Source organism: Oryza glaberrima, chromosome 1 (genome assembly GCF_000147395.1).
Source record: "Oryza glaberrima chromosome 1, OglaRS2, whole genome shotgun sequence".
Lineage (NCBI taxonomy): Eukaryota > Viridiplantae > Streptophyta > Magnoliopsida > Poales > Poaceae > Oryza > Oryza glaberrima.
Window position 1 is genome coordinate 2,244,637 of NC_068326.1, and position 15,048 is coordinate 2,259,684.

Here is a 15,048-nt window from a genome sequence, read left to right on the forward strand (position 1 = left end):
AACTCATGGTAACATAAATTTTAGAAGAAAAAATAAATTAGAAGTGGGATGAACAGGAAAAAATCCCATTTGTCCACCCCACTTACGTCCCTAGTAGGATTGACCGCCCAATTCCAGTTGCGCCTAAATTCTCCACGTACAACAGATGGTATCTCCTGCCACTGACTTGCTTAGCTTTAGTTTCTTTGTTTCCGCCGCTAAGCACCTTACCATCATCGTAATTTCCACACAGGACCTAACAGAGGCCGTGTATCAATATCCCGTGTAATAACACACAACTTTTTCACGGTCATGTCTTTATACAACTAAGACGTCGGGCGGTTGAAGACCTACACGAGATTTTGTGCATATATGATATGAAGTCTTTGTAAAATAGTTTTCCACGTGTCAATTTTTCCAAGGAGCAAAAAACAATTCAGAGAACGGAAGAGCCAAAAACAATTCAGAGTACGGAGAGAAGTGGAACACGAGGTTTTCAAGTTTGATAATCGCTCGTTCGTCCGTTGTGAAGCCATATATAACAAGTGTCCCGGCATCCAGCCATTAACAACACGGAGAAAAGACTGATCATACAATAAAAGTTATGAACAGTTCGCGCAGCAACAGAACCGCGAAACCTTGCAGGGAATCTGAATGCGTGAGACAGGAGTCAGAACGTTTATAAACATACATGAGCACAAAGAGCACAGTGGTTAATTTATACTCCTACATTAGGCTTCGGGTGACAAAGCATTTTGTTCTCATTGGAAAATTACACGTGGGTCTCAGGTCTCGTTGACAGCTCCAGAAATATTTCACATCAAAAAAGCCTGTCGACACAACACAACAGTTAACCCACATCAGCACCGAGTGCAAACTAGCCAACTTGGATGGCATGTATTTGGGGAAAAGACAATATATTTGGCAAATTGACGACGACAAGGTGAAATCGTACAGACAAAGAGTAGCAGCAGCAGTATACATTTACATTACGTTCGATCAAAGGTGGGAGTCAAAACGTTAGATAGGACACAAACTTTGCAGAATTCAACACGTCACCGAGTTACAAAATAAGTTATATGCAAACAGTTTTGAAATATTTTCCTTTCCAAGGGACGCAAATTCAACATGATATGATTCGTAGGTTACCTTGCAGCAGATAGGTCCATCACCGAGAATCGCCACAGTAGGTAACTGTATCTGGCACATATGGCACAATCGTCATCTCTGGTTCTCTCTTTGCAGTGAGTGCCTTAGACGCACGATACTCTGGATCATCTGTATTAACAACAAATTAAAGCAAACATCAAAGTTCTGCAAATCTAAACTGAACATTGTCCTACGTTAAAAAGATGAACAGAGGTAAACCTGATATTTTGACTGTGCAAAGAAGACTGGGACATGAGATAGGCAGCTCTACAGAGTAGAAAATTTAGTACAGAGAGCAAGAGAGCAGATGAAATATTAAAAGAAGGTTGCGTACCTCTATATTCAAACGAAGTTCCATCATCATATAGAAGTTAAGGAAACAGAGTGTGATTATATCAATGTAAACAAATAATAATATTGTGCCAGCCTAGCATTCATTGACGTGGTACCGTTAAGCACAAATGGACTTGGAATTGCAATGGACCAACAGGTATACAATGGAACTGTTTACAAGTGCAGAAAGCGCCCTGTAAATACACAACTAGCTATGTAATACATCTAACACCCCTGCCCCCTCCTCTTGCTCTCTCAAACCCATGGTGGGTCAATCGCACTGAGTTTCCACAGACCATAGCTATGTTGAATTGTAGCCTAAGCCTTCATGAATAAATCTGTAACTACAAATATTATGATAATAAAGGTAAAAGAAAGGATATTGTACGTGACGAAGTGTGTATCCATAGAATACCACATCCTCTTCTTGTGAAGTATGTGATAGAGTAAACTGGTCTTCAAAGTCCAATTTACAGGAGAATGAAGTGTCATAAGATGAAATAACCCCAAGCCTTTTAACTTCCTTGTTAGATCGAACATGTACATCAATTTCTTCTTTAGGAATCGCAGTTGAAAAGACCTGCAACCCAAAACAAGCATAAACAGAAGTAAGAAAAAAAATATGCAAAAGCAACAAGAAGATTGAAGAGGTGATGTGTGAATCTCAAACCTTCAATAGATAATATTTCCTCTCATCCTCTACAGGATTAAAAGAAGCATCTTCAAATGGTTTCACTTCCACAACTAGAAAGGGAAAAAATGTAACTAGTTTAATGTCATCACCACAGCAAAATATAGTCAAGGAGGGGGACATGATAAAAGACACAACCACTAGAACCATAAGTAGCAATCATGATCACCAGAAATAATCAAGTACTCCCTCCGTCCCAGAATATAAGAAGTTTTAGAGTTGGACACAGTTATTAAGAAAATAAGTAGAACTAAATAGGAAGAGTTTGTGATTGGTTGAGAAGTGGAGCTTGGTAGGAAAAGTGATTGGTTGGGAAGTGAATGTTAGTGGAGAAGTTGCTATATTTTGGGACAAACCTTGTTAGCTAGGTTGTTATATTTTGGGACGGCGGGAGTAGCATTCATGTTCATAATTGCTGGATTTTAGAAGTCATTTAATACAAGTATGATTAAAGGCAGGTGGAGCAGTATGCAGAACATAAATGTGTAAATTGTTTCTACACGTTTGATATTATCTCTAATTAAATTTAGAGATGAGTGCCATAACTGTCTGCAATTAGTTGTTAGATTTTGTTTGTACAATGTAAGACAAGAAATTCACATATCATCTAATACTACTACAATTAAAATTCAGGTTTAATAGGAGCAAGAAGGCAGGATGAACGAGGAGTGCCCTAGCGAATACACCCCTTACCACTCCCCCTTCTCCTTTTCTAGCCTCCCACCCTCATCAATGTTGGCTCAATGGTGTACCTGCTGCCTCAGCAAACACAACCCTCTGTGTTGTCATAGTTTCCCAGTAGTTGCCTGAAGCTGCACTGATGCCTGCCTGACACAGCTACCCCACCTGTTGGGGCTTGCTGACCTAACCAGTGAACCACAAATCCACAACTCTATAAAGGTGGATAATTGGCTGATAACCTGTGCAATTGCAACTTCACTGCCACCCTAGAATCGTGCAACTTCAAGGTGACCAGCATGAGCATCTTGTCTTCTCTACTCCCTCCATCCCAAAATAAATCAACTTTTATACATGAAATCTAAACATACGCTATGTCTAGATTCGTGTACAAAAGTTGACTTAGTTTGGGACAGAGGAGTACCCTCCTATAGCCAATAAGGGCTCACACACTTCATCCTTACTGTCAGCAGTTTCAGGTTTGGACATCACTCCCTTTCTCTGCTCTCTTGGACCTGTGACATCTCCATAACCACAACCTGCACACTGACGTGTGAGAATATCGGCTCCATTTTCTATCAGCGTGCCTTGCCCCCATCTCTTTACTGATTGGGGAATCCTTCTTTAGCTTGATCTGCCTTTTTTTCTAGGAAATGTTAACTTTGCGTAACAAAAAGAAAAGGTTTTAACAAGTAGTGTACTCCCCAGTCCCCACTCTAAAAGAATCATCAACCAACAAAAAACTAAAGTGGTAGATGAAAATTTAACAAACTTCTAAATATTAAAGAAAGGTCAGAAAATAAGATATGTGTAGAATGTACCCCATAGTTTTCTGTATGTCTCCAATGGATGCAAGCGCTTATACATAGGATAAAACTCATATCCATTGAAGTACACCGACCTCCTCTCAGAATTGTGAAATAGCTTCATTTCTTCTGATAGCATCAACCAGAGCCGTGCCCTGGGTTGCGCCTTGGTTATGGAGCCAATGCACATTGTCTCATTTTTGTCCTTCAAATATATACCAATAGGGTCTCTGATGGCACTAGCATGCAGTTCATCCACAACTCCAGCCTACAACACAAGACCAATATACAATGTGTGACAAATAACCAAATCAAGACAATGAAAATGATATGGATGAAAGATTGGACCTCAAATAAGAACATGATTCGGCCTCCTTCTGGCTTATAATCAAGTGTTTCTCCTGACATCACTTTAATGCCTACAAAGATTAATTCATCATATAAACCATATTACTATATAGATGCGTTAGCGTTCCCACAACTCCTATACCACGTGATAGTCAAGCTGCAGGTTTGTCCCTTAGTTAGGTTGTGCTTCTATAAGTATTTTATAGGTCAATGCTTGTATATAAGTTAGCTAGTTAGATTTAGATTAATCCATTCTACAGCAGCCAAGATACTGTTTATATAAGTATTACCAGTAATTATTGAACGTGAAAACTGGGTCAAACTGGTTTGAACAGGCCTACCCAGCAATATTAACAATGTATTTCAGGGAAAATCTAAGCAGTTCGATATCAAGCATTAGTAGCAAAGTAAAGAAAGCAATTTTAAATACATCATAACTAGAATGTTGTATTTGACTTGGTCTAAAAGAACGTCTAATGAATATACGTATCATAAAGTTCCATCTCTCCAACCTGAAACTTCAATGGGCAGATCCGCAGAAGGGATTGTAGTTAAATTTAGACCTTATGGGATAATGATGATTTAGAAATTGCACACTAAAACACACAAAAAAGGCTACAATTTCTTTTAGAACCTTTCTTACTGCTGATCATTTCAAACGTATGTTTGACAAGGATAATAAATGAAGTATTTAATTACCTTTAGTCACAATCATGGCCTTCCTACGAAGACCCAAAAATGGTCCAAAAGACAAATCATTGCATTGTGGTGCAACCTTGGTAGGGTAGAGCTTATAGTGACGATGGCATATCATATGTTTCTCATGTGATGACATTGGATCATCGGCCATCAGTTTTGGCTCAGCTGCAATTCAAAACAACAAACAAAATCAACAACATATGGAGCCAGACCAGCACCAAACTTTTTTTTTCTACCAACTCACAGAAAGAGAGCCTGCGGTAAAAAGGAAAAGAAAAGAAACTGATCCTTGCCAAATATGCACACAAGCAAAGCAACAAATGTCCGCGACAAGAATGAAAACTGCAGGGGCTATAAAATTATTCTCCAGTTCTCCTACAAAACCTAAAAGAGTTAGCAAATGAAGCATGGAAGGATCACTAAAGCTTTTCCGGTGTAACAATTGTGCACCATATACCAGTAACGCATTGCTTCTACCTAGAGCATCACATGGATACTTTCTAGCTTGACGAAATATCGTGAGTTCTTAAGTATACGAAAAATCTTGTAGTAAATAGCTTACAAGTAGGTGTGAAATCAACAATATGAATCCCTGAAAACAAGAGCAAAAGAACAAGCCTTAGCTCATACAAAAACCAACACAACAGACTGCAGCTTCCACTAAGCCCCTTTTTTTCTCTTTGGGTAAGAGCAAACAAATCTCTTAGCAAGACGCCCGACCAAATTAACTGAAACGTCTGAGCCCCGCTCCTCTCCCAAATTCCCCAATTCATGTCACAGCTAGCAGAAGCAAGCTATCCAATATTGCAAATTAGTTTACAGAAACCACCGTAATCTAGTGTTGGTTTCTAACAAGTCATCAGGAGGCAACCAGTAAAATCAACATAAGCTGCAACTGCTGCAAACCCCTTGTTTAAGGAAACTATAACATAGGGTAGTGGACAATCAAAGCAAGGAGGGAAATAAGCAAGCAAAGATGAGATCTATACCTGAAATTTCCTTAGCTTTCGCCGAGCATCCTTGCTCAGAAGAGCCTTCGTGCACCACCTTGTCTCCTCCTCCTCCCCGACCTGTATACATACAGCGCACGCAAAGGCATCGCCGTAAAAACCCAAGAACTCGAAACCATCAATATCCCAAAGAAATCCCGAGCAAAGAACCGCACTCACTGGCGTTCTCCACGGCCAAGCCACGCCGCCGCTTGTGCACAGCCACGCCAGCCTCCTCGGCCACCACGGGCATCTTCATCTTTCGGCGGCAGTTCTTGCTGTGGGATCGGCGGAGCCTAGGGTTGGGGTTGGCGTTGGGGTACTCGTACCCGCACTCAGGGCAGAGCTGACCCCCGCCGGCGCCGAGCGCCTCCTCCTTCCCCCTCCGCACCCCGTCGCCCTTCATGGCAGCTGCTGCTCGACTCGCCACCGCCAGTGGCCGCCGCTGCTCACCAAAACGAGAGAGATGCGTCAATGCGCGTCGGGATTTGGGTTTTTTTTTTTTTTTTACTTTCTACATCCACACAAAATCTTATACTACTATTATGAGAAGAAGAGTATATGCTACTTGTATACATAGGGTTAGGGATGTAGAAAGGCAGAAATAAAAATGGCATAAAAAAATCAGAGACGGGACTGTACGGCGTAAGCAATCAAATACTGATAATAAAGGTAAAAAACACTGAACTGTAAAGTCTTACATTTAATTTTGCATAATAACTATATAATGTGACAAAATAAATTCAAGATTACACTATATAAACTGTAAATTGTCTCCATTCAAACCAAGTGCTCGACAACTCAAATTAGAGATTTTGTTGAGGAATTGGTGGGACTCTAAACTATGAGTCAAATAAAGAAACAGATAGAAACACGGTAAATACTACTCCCTATGTCCCATAATATAAGGGATTTTGACTTTTTGCTCGTACGGTTCGACCACTCGTCTTATTCAAAAAATTTGTGCAAATATAAAAAACGAAAAGTTGTGCTTAAAGTACTTTGGATAATAAAGTAAGTCACAAATAAAATAAATGATAATTCCAAAAAATTTTTAATAACATGAATGGTCAAACAAAACAAGCAAAAAAATCAAAATCCCTTATATTATGGGACGGAGGGAGTATACTATAAAAGAGGTAATTTGCATAAGAATACAACAAAATTTGGAAACGGACGGTATATAGCAAAATTGTTTACGGTTTTTTTTTACCGTTTTAGTTTTCGTCGGTAACCATTTTCACATTGCTTGGCTAGTTAAAGTAGAAAACGAGCGTCAATCGGTTGGAAATTTCTATGACTGTTTTCACCCCTAGTTGTAGTAATTAGCAGTGTGCCAGCATATATACCCCACTAGCTTTGCCAATTGAAAAGCTCTTCTCTTCTATCATCCATCAGCTTCATCAACTACTTCAGCATGATATATCATTACTACTCTCTCCGTTCCAAAATATTGTATTCAGGACAGGATTAGACGCATACTAAGGTGTGTTCTTTACTACATCTTCCCAACTTCTATTCCCTTGTTTTTTCACGTGCAAGTTTCTCGAACTGTTAAATTGTGTTTTTTATAAAAAGAAAAATCTATAGGAAGGTTGCTTTTTTAAAAAAATCATATTAATCCAATTTTTAAGTTATTTTAAGCTAATACTTAATTAATCATACGCTAATCCATGCTTCGTTTTACATGTTGAAGGGTTGGGTTCCTAACCCCTCCTTCTGAACTCAGCAGCCTAGAACTGCCTAGAACTGTGAACCTAGACTGGCAATCCAGATTTGTATTAGTAGGATGTGTTTAATCCGGTCCTAAGTTACTATATTTTGGGACGGATGTAGTACATGCTAGGCAATGCCACTGCTATAATATGTAAATTCAATATTGTTTGTGGGTGTTTTGGAACATGGGAATTCGAATAAAACACACGAATTATTATATAGTATGTTGAATCCCACATAAATGAAATACGACACGAATTATTGAATTCATTCATTTGGACACGAATAGCTTATAGAAAAAAATAGGAATTTTGACGTCAGTGTATATAGATGAAGTTCGAGGTCAGTTCTAAAATATTATATAATATGTTGAATCCCACATAAATGAAATACAACAGGAATTTTGAGGTCAGTTCTAAAATAGATAAAGTTTTTATAATGAGTGTAGTCAAACCTAGAAACCTGAACTCACAAACAATATAAAAATATGTTAATATTTAATATCTGAAAATGGTATCGGTAATTTGTTATGAAAAATACTTTCATGTAGTTGTTTTTTTAATGATTTTGATGAAAAAAAAGGTAATAATGCTCAAACATGTAGAAAGAATGGAGATAATTATTTATCTCTACTACTTGAAAAGTGAAGTCATCGTCCTTCTCCCCGCCATTGTAGTTCCTCACTTGTAAAAACTACCCCTCCTAAAAATCCAGCCCAGTATTTAAAAAAAGAAACAATATTTCCAAAGGAGCCTATGCTTATAATCCTATGGAATTGAGGAATACGATAAATTAATTGTGTAAGAATTTGAAAACTCAAAATCTTATGTCCCAAACAAAATTCATGAGTATAATTCTTCATTGTTCCTATGAAAATCCTATAATCCAAAGGAACCCTAAATTATATATTCACCCTACTTTCTCATTGCCCCGCTTGGCATAACCGCAAACAAACTCGCTAGGTTATTGCTAGTTTTATATTTCATTTATATTATTCAAATATATTTAAAAAATAATAAATGTGAACTTTAGTTGATCTAAACTACTATTAATAATCCTCTATTAAATCATGCTCGGTTCATATGGAGCCACATAAGAAATCCTCACAAATTATGTTTCATTTAGTAAAACTAGAATAACAATTGTAAGTGTTTGTTTCAAATTGCACTAGTATTTCCTTAACTTAATAGTTCTGTACACCTGGCTCAAGAGGATCTATCCATTTTTTTTTTTTTAAAAAAAAGAAAAACCAACATACTATCTCTTTGGGGTAAACTGTTTCACAACCCTAGATTTATGCAAAATCCTCATGTGTACAATGATATATGGTATTTTCAAGCGTATATTTACATTCGTTGAGATGGTGATTAATGCATGTGTGAATAGCAGAGATAGCTATGATATGGGATGGAGATAGTATATGATATACTTTTGGGAAAAAGCAAAGTGCCCTTGCCATCCAAATTGGACTTGGGTATTGTAATGATGAGGGAAAAAAGTTGAAGACCAAAATAATGTATGGTATATTATATTATTGGGAACTTCTAAAGAAAAGCTTTGAATGCAATGTGTTCTTATCATAGAGCCCGGACAAATGGATTTAAAAGAAAATTGGTAATAACTTAATTAGGTACAAATAAAATGCTATAGTTTGGTTAACCCAACATCGATGATATGCTTGTACTAGATGTCGGTAACACATATTTTTAGATAATGAAAGTTTTTATTAAACTCAACCAATTATACAAAGGTGATACAACCGTCTAAGAACATTCCCTGTATGTGCATAACTAGTACGCGCACAACCAAACCAGTAACACTTATATCACGAAAACTACTCTTACAACGGCAAAATCCAAATGAAGCGCACAACCAATATACAAGGTTAAGGTGGTTAGCATCTTTTGCCGACCAAATGACCACTAATACGAACCACTTCTTTTGGGTGCAGGGGAGCTAGTACTGTTGGATATTATATACCGGAACTTCTGAGCTTTCTTTCTAGCTAACCCATGAGATCGATCTTCATCATTAGTTGCTTGGGTACTGCTACTTGATTCCAGTCAAGAGGCTCAAGAGCATACTAATGGGAATTGGGAGGTCATCGCTAATGAATTAAGAATCGATAAGTAAATTTCTTTTCATCAACTTAATTAATTGGCAAACCAAACCCCTCATTAATCTGATATGATAATAAGTGCAGCACTAATTAAGGAGAGAGATCTAGTCGGTGATATTAGCTAGGTATGCAACCCGGCCTCGATGCGAAGTTGATTTGGTCATCAAATATACAGGAGTACATATGTATCTAGTACTGCATGAAATAAATGAAATCAAAGTGCAGCTTAGCGCGCGCCTCTGCATCGATTAAAGGGGGGTAGCTAGGTCGATCGGGAGTTCGGAGTTCCTCACCTCTAGCTAGACTCATATTCTCATCTTTGCATTATTTACTTCGGCGAAGAAGAGGAGGGCGGCCCGAATCGCAGATGCGCGTCGCAGCTCAGCTCCATGGCGGCCAGCCGGCTCGCCCGGCGGCGGCGGCGGCACATCTGATCTGCTCGCGTCGAGAGAGAGAGAGAGAGAGAGAGAGAGAAAGTGAGGGGAGAGGGGAATCGAGGGGATGCGTCCGTACCTGACCTGACCTAACCTGCCTACTGGAGCCTCTACTGGGAAAGCGGATCCTCGCACCTGACGTGGTCACTGACAGGTGGGCCCGTGAGCGGTGGGGCTCACATGTCAGCCACCACGTTCCTCTGACTTGACGTATACAGTATATGTAAAGAGAAGATAATTACACCAATGCCATTTTTGATGCATCTTTAACCTTATCGAGTAACGTACGAGGTACTAACTACTGCCTTTTCTTTTTACGGCTCATTTTTTTATTATTATTCAAGGGTACATGAAGTTAATTAGGTATTGTAAAGTTAATAAATAAATAAAAATAAAATAATTTCCTAAGAAATTTATTTATATATAAGTATCTCTCTAAATACATGTACTCTCTCCGTTTTAGGTTTTAAGATATTTTGATTTTGATTAAAGTCAAACTACTTTAAGTTTGGCTAAGTTTATAGACAAATATAGTAATATTTATAGTACTAAATTAGTTTCATCAAATCAATAATTAAATATATTTTCATAATTATCGACAGGGGATACCCGTAGACCGGATATAGAGGGTATTGGGGTACGCTGGTACGAGGATCTACGTAATACGACATCGAGGAAACAGAAAATAGAGATTATACTGGTTCAGGCCCCCTGATGGGTAATAGCCCTAATTCAGTTGATATGAGATTATATAGTGAAAACCACAGATTACAAAGGGAATAGCAGAACTCGATGATACCGACGAGACCGTAGTCGAGTTGGTTCGACTATATCACCCGGCGACTTGGCTTGTGTAGACTCCGGACTCGTAGGCTGTGGTAGGTGTGTTGACAGTAAGATTCGATGCCTTAGGTCCTCCCGGGGATCCCTTTTATACCGCAGGTCAACTGGCCTCCAAGTAGGACTCGGAGACATCGGACCCGCATGATACAATGACGACCCGGTTCTATCCGAGTAGGAATCTTTCCATATGTGGATCCCGTGGTGAATTTCCTTAGTGTGTACAGAGAACGTCCGTATACGCGCAGATATACCATATCGATGCATGAAATATACCCCAAGGGTAAAGGGTATACCTTATCTGTAACCCTGTCAATAATAAATTTGTATAGGGTTGAAAATGTTACTACTCTCTCTGTTTCAGGTTATAAGTCAAAAATTGCTTTAAGTTTGAATTTTGTAGAAAAAGTAGTAACATTTTTAACCCAGGACAAATTTATTATGAAAATATATTCAAGAATTTATTTGATGAAACTAATTTAGTATTATAAATATTATTGTATTTGTCTATAAACTTAATCAAACTTAAAACAATTTGACTTTGACCAAAGTCAAAACATCTTATAATCTAAAACGGATGGAGTATTTTTTTCTATAAACTTGATCAAACTTAAAACAGTTTGACTTTGACTAAAGTCAAAAACGTCTTGTAACCTGAAACGGAGGGAGTACTACATACATACAGAGAGAGTGAGAAACGTACTCCCTCCGTCTCAAAATAAGTGCAGTTCTGCATTGTTCGTATTCAACGTTTGGCCGTTCATCTTAATTGATTTTTTTATTGATTAGCATTTTTGTTGTTATTACATGATAAAACATGAACAATACTTTATGTGTGACTTTTTTTTTATTTTCTCATAAATTTTTTAAATAAGACAGATGGTCAACGTTGGACACGTATATCCACGGCTGCACTTATTTTGGAACGAAGGTAGTATTCATTCTTTTGCATATCCTCAAATATGGCGTTAATAAAGAAATTACTGACCTGAATCCTAAGAATCATCAGCGATTTGACGGACAAAGACCGTAAGTGCCATCATTTTGCTTTTGACGGTTAAACTATATGAATAAAATTCTTTGTCTATAGTTTTTTTCCAATGTCTTTGTCTAGTTTTTTTCGATGTGAAAATGAAAATGATGACAGATAAATGTTTCAAAATTTGTCTCTATATCCAAAAGTAATTAAGCTGTAGAGGTTTTTTCGCACAAATTTTGATCTCTAGCCTAGGATTTGCCTTCCATAGGTCCTGGGCGGTGACTCATTTTGAGTCTTCTTTTTTTCTTTTCCTTTGTTTTTGAAAAAAAATCATCGTAGAATTAAAAGTTTCTCATTTTTATTTTTTACTTAAAAAATACCATGCATTACAAAGATGAAAATAAAATATATTGAATATTAATATGCGTTTGATGCCATTCCCTGTATAACCATATCAATGACAATAACTATTAATTACAATTGAGCAGACAAAAATTTACAACCAACATTTTTATATCCATTGTTGTAACTAAGAAATAATGAAAATTGTAACACACTACTCCCTCCTTCCCAAATTGATCATCATATACGTTTATACACCAAGATTAAGGATAATTTCAATCACATCAATTAAGACACCGTACACACATTCTCTCACAATGCATGCATCGATTAAAACACCATAACAATTACACATTAGCATGCACACATTCTGTCATGCTGCATTAATTGTATTCTGATGAAATCCGTGTCTATACGGTTATATGATGATCAATTTGATAAATTTTAAATTTCATTATATGATGATAAATTTGGGAAGGAGGGAGTATCTCGATTGGCAATCTCTACTAAAAAAACATTTTTAGCGACGTTGGCCTTTTATTTTTCCAGGCGGATATGACCCTCGGAGTCAAATATTGGCCTACGAAAATATAAACCGAGGTGGATTTTTGTCTTCCGCTTGGGAAAATCAATTTTTCCAGGCGGATCACTGAAGAGGTCCGCCTGCGAAAATCACCTTAAAAAATGATTTTTTTGCATGCGGAACCTTATGCGGTCTGCCTGCAAAAATCATACCTACCTAAAATAAATCTTAAGTCATCCTTATCTTCTCCACCACCACTCCCCACCGACCACCACTAATTTTCCTCTCAACTCTCTATCTCTCCCTCAACACTTCTCTTCTCCTCTCCACCCCTCCCCACCGGCTCACTCTCCTCCCCTCCCCTCCCCTCCCTCCCTCCCAATCCGAGCGGCGGCGGTGGCTTCCCGTCTCTCCCTCCCCGCTGGAGGAGGGGGAGCGACGACGACGGCAGCGGCGCGAACGCGCGGACGGTGACGTCGGCGAGGACGGGCCGACGGTAGCGGCGGCGGCTCCCCTTCTCTCTCTCTCCCCGCTCCTAGATCTGGCTGGAGAAGAGGGAGCAACGGCGGCGGCGCAGAAGGGGCGATGGCGGCGGCGGCTTCCCCTCTCTCCCCCCGCTCCTAGCTCTGGCCGGAGGAGGGGGAGCGACGGTGGCGGCGCGGACGAGGTGACCGCGGCGCAGAAGGGGCGACGGCGGCTCCCCCTCTCTCCTTCCCGCTCCTAGATCTGGCCGAAGGAGGGGGAGCGACGGCGGTGGCGCGGATGCGGCTCCCCTCCCCTCCCTCTCCCAGATTCGGCCCCTACGAGGAGAGGGGAGGGTGGTGGCGGCGGTGGACACCTCCCTCCCTCCCAGATCTGGCCTGACGGGGGAGGGGGGCGACGGCAGCCACCGCATGCAAAGGAGTTCGCCGGCGAAGATGATTTTTTTTATAAGTTTACATGTTGATTGATGTTAACTTGCAAGTTGATGCTGTGGATTTGAATCCAATTCTTTTGTGTTGATGTATGGATGTTAGTGATTGGATTTTGTTTCCTGGATGAGATTTGTGATTTGAAATTTAGGGAGGGGTGGGGCTGACGGGAATGTTTTTTATGGTGCCGCGAGTATTTTCGCAGGCGGGGCTACTGTAGCGCCTGAAAAGATCCCAACTCTTGCCTGTGAAAATCATAGTCCGCCTGTAAAAATAGGAGATTTTTACCATCGTTTAGATGCAAGCAGAAGGTTTGTCCGTATGTCAAAACGTGTTTTCACCGCCTGGGAAAACGTCTTTTCTAGTAGTGAATGTTAATGCCAAACCCTCGATGATGCAGTGTTACCAACATCTGTTTCGGCCAAAAGAATTGGATTGTTCGTGACATATGAACTACTATTTTTCAGTTAGCTATGGCCCCCGTGACTGTAATAAGGTGGCTCATGCCTTTGCTGCTGAATGTCCGCCTGGTTGGAATGTTTGGTTGCCAGCGATTTAGCTGGGTCATTAATCTAAAGTCATCGGTTCATCTTAAAAATAAAAAACCATCCTCACCACCAAAAAGATGATCAATCAATCATCCACCGGCCGACTCTCGTGGCTAAGTCTAAACAAAATAGAACCACCTTGACAGTTAAAAACAAAAGTATTATCTTTCTTTATTATTAATAAACTAATGTGAAACCAAACATTTAGTTTGTTTAGAGTATTTTTACATAACTGCAGGCTCCCACACCTCTTGGACTAAATTTCTCACGCACTTTGAAATGAGACGGTTGGCTCTCTCCCATCCTTCACGAGCTCCTCTTAGATTGGGTAAGCGCTAGATTTGCTAGCTGACTTAGATATACTCCTAAGCTACAACGAAAATCATCGTAAAAATAAATAAAAACATTTTTATTGATTATTGAGAGGGAGGGAAAGAAGAAGATAGGAAAGATATATATATGTAAAACGAGATGATCTATTAGTATGTGATTAATTAAATATTAATTATTTAAAACTCGAAAATTGATTAATATGATTTTTTGAAAGCAATTTCCTGTGAAACTTATAGAAATTAACCAAACCGCTCAGTGGTTTGGGAAGCTTGCGCGTGAAAAATGATACTACCTCCTTTTTCAAAATGTATAACGCCGTTGACCTTTTTATAATGTTTGACCATTTGCCTTACTCAAAAATTTAATATAAATATGTAAAAGTGTAAGTTGAGATTATATTTTATTTGATGACAAAACAAAGTCATAATAAAATAAATGATATTTATATAATATTCTTTAATAAGACAAATGGTCAAACATTTTATACATTTTAAAATGGAGGGAATATATATCTTCTCTCTCTCGTAGGAACAAATACAACAACCATATTGCAAGAGGGCACTAATTGTTTATTTTTCCCTTATTAAGTGAGCTCACATTCAGGACGCCTGGCTAATCTCTTCTTTCTATA

General features: G+C 38.9%; 1 protein-coding gene across 1 annotated transcript; it reads right to left on the reverse strand.

Moving 5' to 3' along the window:
* Nucleotides 1-454: 454 nt before the first annotated feature.
* On the reverse strand, nt 455-10,013 carry LOC127778297 (uncharacterized). The gene is made up of 12 exons (XM_052304880.1): nt 9,801-10,013; nt 5,853-6,117; nt 5,673-5,753; nt 4,684-4,848; nt 3,985-4,055; nt 3,652-3,904; nt 2,132-2,205; nt 1,845-2,041; nt 1,463-1,479; nt 1,348-1,395; nt 1,129-1,257; nt 455-809 (listed from the first exon to the last, which is right to left on the reverse strand). The coding sequence occupies exons 2-11, from the start codon at nt 6,076-6,078 to the stop codon at nt 1,148-1,150; spliced, it is 1,242 nt and encodes a 413-aa protein (XP_052160840.1). The 5' UTR covers nt 6,079-6,117; nt 9,801-10,013; the 3' UTR covers nt 455-809; nt 1,129-1,147.
* Nucleotides 10,014-15,048: the final 5,035 nt, after the last annotated feature.